General features: G+C 43.0%; 1 protein-coding gene across 4 annotated transcripts in view; it reads left to right on the forward strand.

Annotated features, from left to right (window-relative positions):
- Window positions 1-2620: 2620 nt before the first annotated feature.
- Window positions 2621-7550, forward strand: part of PLA2G12B (phospholipase A2 group XIIB) — a 21914-nt gene continuing 16984 nt past the window's right edge. For 2 of the 4 annotated variants that reach the window (XM_003783569.2, XM_012801451.1), the window contains exon 1: window positions 2621-2972. In XM_003783569.2, the coding sequence (XP_003783617.1) occupies window positions 2762-2972 (211 nt within the window). In that variant the 5' untranslated portion in view covers window positions 2621-2761. The remainder of the gene's footprint in view (window positions 2973-7550) is intronic. The other 2 variants (XM_023509582.1, XM_012801452.1) reach the window with 2 other exon arrangements.

A 7550-nucleotide genomic window follows, 5' to 3' on the forward strand; every position in this document is an offset into this window, starting at 1 on the left:
AAAAAAAAAGAAAAGTGACCATTGTACAACAACGTGTGAAGGTACTTAATGACATTGAATCATACACTAAAAATGGTTAATAATATTATGTTATGTATCACAATAAAATTTTGAAGACAGTAAAAACGGGAAAATACTGTTAACAGCCCCAGTAACAGTGGCATCAGCAAAGGGAGCCTTTGCAAAATTAAAAATTATTAAATACTACTTGCCACCATGCATGTGCCAAGAGCTACTGACAATGTTTACAGTTATATTGATGTAAAATGTAGCTGTTAAAAGTATTAACTTTAATGACCTAATAAATGACTTTTCAGAAAAGCAAGCAGAAAAATCTTATGATCCAGCAAGATACCACATATTAAACTATTATGTATTGTATTATATACAACGATGACACCAAAAGTTTTTTTTAAACTCCTTTTGGCTGCCCCCAAATCTAATGTCTTTATTTTTTTTCCTGCCGTTTTGGCCAGGACCAGGTTTGAACCCGCCACCTCCAGTATATGGGGCTAGTGCCCTACTCCTTTGAGCCACAGGCATCACCCTACACCAAAAGTTCTTAAGTTTGTTTATATTGATATTCATGTATCACTATTGCCTCTATTATATTTTATAAACTATATAAACTTTTTAAAGTTTTATATTTAGTATTTTAATGCCATTTCCCCCCTGCTTTTTGAAAAGAAATTCTGTGCTTTTGTTCTGATTGGGCCTCATAAATTATGTAGCTGGCCCTGGTCCCAGCTTTACTATTGATAGTCTGTCCAGCTTTGGCCAAGTCATTTAACCTCTGCCTCAGTTTTTCCACCTCTCAAATGGGAATGATATTTGCCCTGCATCATAGAATTGATATAAATATTTGTGTATGTGTGTATAAGAAAATGGTTTGAAAACATATAGGTATTTTAACATATTGGTTGGCTTTGTTGTTAATATAATTTTTTTTTTTTTTTAAGAAATAGGACCTTGCTATATTGCCCAGGCTGGTTTAAACTCTGGACTCAAGTGATTCTCTGACCTCAGCCTCCCGATAGCTGGGGGTATAGCTGTGAGCTAATATCCCCAGCTAATTTATTTGTTTTTATTTTATTATTATTTTTTTAGAGACAGAGTCTCACTATGTTGCCCACCCTAATATGAATAACATTTTTTTTTTTAAGAGACAGAGTCTCACTTTGTCACCCTGGGTAGAGTGCTGCAGCATCACAGCTCACAGCAATCTCCAGCTCTTGAGCTTTAGGTGATTCTCTTGCCTCAGCCTCCTGAGTAGCTGGGACTACAGGCACTTCCCACAATGCCTAGCTATTTTTTTGCTGCAGTTTGGCCAGGGCCAGGTTTGAACCCACTACTTATATGAATAACTTTTAATCACTACCTTTTCTCAGTCTGAGGTGTTAGCCAAATACATTTCTTATCTGAAATGAAGACATTTCTAAAATTCATTAATTCATTAGTTTCTTTCTTTTTTTTTTTTTTTTTTGAGACAGAGCCTCAAGCTGTCACCCTGGGTAGAGTGCTGTGGCATCACAGCTCACAGCAACCTCCAACTCCTGGGCTCAAGCAAATCTCCTGCCTCAGCCTCCCAAGTAGCTGGGACCACAGGTGCCCGCCATAATGCCCGGCTATTTTTTGGTTGCAGCCATCATCATTGTTGTTTGGCAGGCCCAGGCTGGATTCGAACCTGCCACCTTTGGTGTATGTGGCTGGCGCCTTAGCCACTTGAGCCACAGGTGCCAAGCCAATTCATTAGTTTCTATAGAGACTTCCAGCCATTTGAGAAAGCTAAATGATTTATTTGGTCCATAAAGATATCATGTTTATAGACTACTGATCTTATAGATAGTATTTCTTTACACGACTGAAAGTAAAGTATAAACTAAAAGTGATACCAAACGCTAGACTCTAGTGAACAATCTTGAAAGCCTAAAATCTCAAATAGGCTTTCTATTTACTAAACCCCTGGCTTTTAAGTAACTCAAAGGAAAAACAATACTAGCCCCCAGAACAGTCCCTGGGCCATCTATAGGTCTTGTAAACCAACACTGCTGAGTGTAAAAAAAGATGCTGCTGGAAATAGCAGCTGAAATGCTCTGGCACCCAGATGGCTGTTTAGGAGGTTGCCAGACTGGAGGACTTATGAGTCTGAGAGCAAGGTAAGGACCAGTGCAGAAGCTGGGGTCTCCAATTTGAACCCCTACTTGATGCACACTCAGACCGTGTTCCCTGATGATACCCTGTGAGGCACTGTTCACGCTCATCATTTCCCGAGCCCTTGACACATCATCCAACTCTCCCTATGGACTATGTGGCGCTGACTGGTGAGGGTGTGGCTAGGACCTTGGAACAAGCTCTCGTGTTGAGACACTGGCCCTGGAGAGCCACATTTGTAATTGATCAGTAGGTTAATAGGCAGGTGAGCACAGAATCCTGAGCGATGCCTGAGTCCTAGAAGCTGGCCAACACTTCCCTCCTCCAGGATGGTGGAATCCACTCTGAAGTGCTCTCTCTTCCCTGGCCATCCCTGAGACAGGCCCTCCCACTGCTAACCTTTGCCCTCTTTCTAATTGCCCTGACCTCATCCCAGCCTCCATAGCTATGTTTAAAGTCCACCTCTTAGGAACACAGATTGAATGTTCCAGATAATCCCTTTCCCAGCCCTGCCTGACATCTGGCTGGGTGGGGGGGGGAGTACTTTTTACCTGAACTTCTTGGGAACTGGCTAGGGTTTAGGAGAGAACTCTTCCCACCTGGCTGGAGGATGAAGCTGGCCACTGGCTTTGTGATTTTGTGGCTCAGCCTGGGCAGTGGCCTGGCTCAGAGTGCCACCAGCCCTGATGAAGAGGAGTCCTATTCTGACTGGGGCCTTCGGCACATCCGGGGAAGCTTTGAGTCCATCAATAGCTACTTTGACTCTTTTCAGGAGCTTCTGGGAGGAAAGAATGGAGTCTGCCAGTACAGGTGCCGATACGGTGAGTGTATGTTTCTCTTCCTGTAAAAACCGTCTCTGGTGACCTGTGCGCAAACCCAGACGGTCACACTCTGCCGTGCACTTTTCCTGTTATCCACCTCTTAGGTAAGGTTGCCAGATTTAGCAAACAAAAGGGCAGGATGCCCGGTGAAATTTGAAGTCCAAATAAACAACGAATAGTTTATTAGTCTAAGTATGTCCAGTGAAATATTTGGGACATACTTATGCTGACAAATTACTCGTGGTTTATCTGAAACTCCCCAATTTCCCGGAGCTTCTTGTATCCTGGGAAACCTGCCCTGGAGGCAGGTACTTTGGGGAAGGCAGCATGTGGGGAGGAGTTCCTAGGGAGGAAGACCAAAGTTGAAGATTCAGAGAAGGTTCTGCCAGAGGGTGAAACACCTTCCTCAGTGGCTCTGTGCTCAGCATGGAAACAATTTCTCCCCCACCCCCCACCAGTGCCGTCCACACTTTTGACCGAGCTCTGTCAGTCTCTGATTCGCATTGGTGCGCCTGATCCTCCCAAGGGATTGTCCCTGCACCCCTGTCTCAGGGGGCAATGGCAGGCCAAGCTGTCCAGAGGTAAGTCATGCTGCCACCAGGGACCCGCCTCAGGCCTGGCACCAGAGCAGTGGCACACGCCTGACTACCAAAGTGAAGTCCCTGGCCCAGTCCTTCCCTTGCACAGCGCTGGCAGTTAGCGTGATGGGAGCAGCATACCGAGTCTTGGACCTCAAAGCTGGGTGACATGGTGTAATTTCAAAAACAGATGAAAATGAAAATGTTTTCCGAAGTATATGCCATCTCCTGTAGCATTAGTTTTATGGTTTATCAGATGTCCCATCATAGGATTTGAAATAAAAATGATGAGTCAGTTTAGCCTAGCAGGAAAACACAAGCAATATTATCTGCAAACACTGACCAGATAAAACTCCGTTTTCAAGACAGACATGAAAAAAGCTACAGACTTGCTGGACTCACCCCGTAAGTCTCTTTCCCTTTTTATCTTTGAGCAGGGAAATCATTTCCTTATGTGCTAAGAGTGGCCAGGAGATAATGGTTAATCATTGCTCTGGAACCAAAACTTTTGCAGCATAGAAGTTTTAACCACATAGGAATATAGGAATAAGGTTAAAAAAAAAAAAGACACTGTGTCTTGTCTGTGTGCATCGCTAGCATTTCACAGGGTAAAAAGCCTCCTGGTCCGTCAGGACCCACCAGGACCCCAACCTATGTATTTGTCCAAAATGGGGTGACAAATACAGAGACCTTGTCCTCACATAATGGGCCAGGGAAAGGGTTAAGTCACTTTAGGCAGCGGAATCAACACAGGGGTTCTCCTTCCTAGTGGTTTAGCAAATGGATAACAGGGGAATGATTTAGGACAGTGGTTCTCAACCTTCCTAATGCCGCGACCCTTTAATACAGTTCCTCATGTTGTGTGGACCGCCAACCATGTAGTAGCAATGAAAATAATCTGTGGTTGACAACCACTGGTTTAGGAAGTCAAGAACCAAACCTCTTCTTTCTTCTCCAGCAAAACAGCATTACAAGATTCCAGCAAATTTTAGTTTCAGAGCCTGGGCAGGGTCCATGTCAGTAGCCACTGGTGGGGACAGGAATAGTCAACGGGAAAGCAAATACTTCCTGTCCCTTTTGCGCAAAATCACCTGTCCGAGTAGGGGCCTGGAAAACACTTAGGAAAACAGAGGGTTAAGGCCTTTTACCTTTGGAACCTCTGGGAGCCAAGAAGCTGGAGGTTGTGACCACATAGCACAAAACTTCTTCTCAAATGGATTGTGGATCAGCACTCGTTGAACACCTGATCAATCCCCAACCCTGTCTCTGGTCTTTCGTAGTGTGCTTTATATCACATCTCCCTTTAGGGATTCTCAAACTCACCTGTGCATGGAAGCCCCAGGGGGGTGCGTTTAAACTGATTGCTGAGCCCACCCCTGGTATTTCTGATTGGCTGTCGGGTCAGTGGGGCCAGGGAGCTGCATTTCTACAAGTTCCTGGGTGGTCCTGATGCTTCTGCTTTCAAGACCCAATCCTTTGCCAGAGGAAACAATTTAGTAACAATCTACAGGAAAAAATGTTACATTCGATGGACATTAACCACTGTTTAAAACTGTGGCTCTCTAAGTGGGCTACATGTTAGAACCACCTGGGGGCTTTAAAAACTCCTGGAATCAAACCAATTAAGTGAGAATTTCTGTGGGTTGGACCCCAGATAGTAGTATTTTAACAGTTCCCAGGTGCAGCCACACAGTACAGGTGAACTATTCTACAGCGTCATTCTTAGTGAACTTTAGCTCATAGCTCAAATTATTTAGGCAGGTAAAGGTGTGTTTGTGTCCTGGTAGCCCACCATTGTGTGTCAATATTGTTTCCCAGACTTCTCATATCTAAAGTAATTTGTTTCCCAGTGTGGGTTTTAGGAGTGCTGAACCCCTGCACAGTCAAAAATGCACATAGAATTTCTGTATCTCCAAAAACGTAACTATTGATATCTTCCTGTTGACTAGAAGCCTCACCAATAACATAAAGAGTTGATTAGTATATGTTTTGTTTTGTTTTGTTTTTAATGCAGTTTTTGGCCAGGGCTGGGTTTGAACCCGCCACCCCCGCCATATGGGGCCAGCACCCTACTCCTTTGAGCCACAGGCACTGCCCACCTAGTATATGTTTTTTTTCCTTTTTTTTGTATTATGTACTGTATTTTTGTAATAATCTAAAAAAAAGAAAATGTTATTAAAATCATAAGAAAACAAATTTGCTTCTCAATAAATGAAAAAAAATAATTTGTTCCCATGTCAACACACAAAATCTGTACTTGTCCTTTGATTGGGCTGTAAATATGATGTAAATATTCAGTGTGTGTCAGTGGCATACATGGCCTTCAGGAGTCTGCACCAATGAGAACAAGATTCTCTTGAGACTCTTTAACATATAGAACTCCTTTCCCAGCCCCAGAGATTCAGATTCGGTAGGTCAGAGGTAGGAGCCTCAGACTGCACTTTTAACAAACTGGTGGTCCTTGCGCCCAACTTTGAGAACCACTAGTAATGGGAAAATCATGGATTTGAATTTGAGGAGGAAATCCCATTGTTGGTGGCCTCTGGCAGTCACCTTATGCTCTCAACCTTAATTTCCTCGTATATAAGAAAATAATGTTGATAAAACCTACCTCACAAGGCTGTTATGAGAATGAAGGATAATACACATAGAGAATTAGTGATATGTATGGAGCATGGTAGGTAACATACAAATTTTAGAAATGTTATGAGATAGACAGTCTAGTCAATGGGTTAACTGCATTTGGATTCTCCCAAGTTCTCTTTCAACATAAAATTTTGAAAATCTCAGAAATCCTAGTGGCTGGACAACAGCCTCTCGGCTTCTGGGTAATGATTTAAGTGTCCTCTGCCTTAGAATGATCTCTGGAGCAGAGTTTCTGAAGGAATCTTAGACACTGTGTCCAGGGGTGTCCTCCCTCTACACACACCTCTGCCACACATTATAAGAATAAGAGTTGTCTTGAGCCACACATTCAATACACAAATGCTAACGAGAGCTGATGAGCAAAAATGGCTGTCCATAATTTTCATGATACCCAACACCCCAGATAAGAAAAAAAGTGTCCTCACAAAATCAGCGTGTGCCCCTTGCCCCCACCCCAGCAGCAGGTTGGACACCCTGGCTTATACCATCGCACTTTAGTAAGAAGACCTTGTGATGAATTTCTTCTTGGGTTTACTTCCAACAAAAAAGGTTTCTTTAAAAGTATCTTTTTAAAAAAGTATCTTTAAATATCAGGGGTTTTCTTTGCAGTTTTTTGGCTGGGGCTGGGTTTGAACCCGCCAACTCCGGTACATGCGTCCAGAGCCCTACTCCTTGAGTCATGGGGGCCGCCCATATCAGTCTTTTTAAATTAAATTAAATTTATTTATTTATTTATTTATTTATTTATTTATTGCAGTTTTTGGCCAGGGCTGGGTTTGGACCCACCACCTCCGGCATATGGTGCCAGCACCCTACTCCTTTGAGTCACAGGTGCCGTCCCTCAGCCTTTTTTTTTTTTAAAAAGAGATCTTTTATCTGTATGAAATCTTAGAGCAAAATTTTATGAACCTCTGAATTTGTATATTTTGGCAGGGAAAGAGTTCATAACCATCATTAGATTTGGGGGGGACCGTAGCCCCCCAAAAGAAAACAGTGACTGGCTTAGAGGCATATGGATTGTTCTCTCACTAGAATGACCAACCTCTTAGTTTGCTGGAGAGTAAGGGAGGAGGTGGGGGTTCCTAGGATGTGGGGCAGTGCCAGGTAAACCAGGGGCAAGTTGGCCTACCCTACCTCTGCAGTAAGTTAGTGACTAAAACAGAGTGCATGGCTTCAGTAAAACCGTCACTGTTCTGTTTTGTTCTATCAATGCTATATTTGAGTATTTCTGGAATGAGAGAGGGTATACATTTTGAATAAAGTATATAGACGCCTTATTAGCATCTCTAGTGGAAATAACCGGGTGGGGAGAATGGACAGACTCTTCCCCCAAAACATAATTCTTTTTTTTTTT

The sequence above is a fragment of the Otolemur garnettii genome, unplaced genomic scaffold, assembly GCF_000181295.1.
Source record: "Otolemur garnettii isolate 467f Iridium unplaced genomic scaffold, OtoGar3 scaffold00008, whole genome shotgun sequence".
Lineage (NCBI taxonomy): Eukaryota > Metazoa > Chordata > Mammalia > Primates > Galagidae > Otolemur > Otolemur garnettii.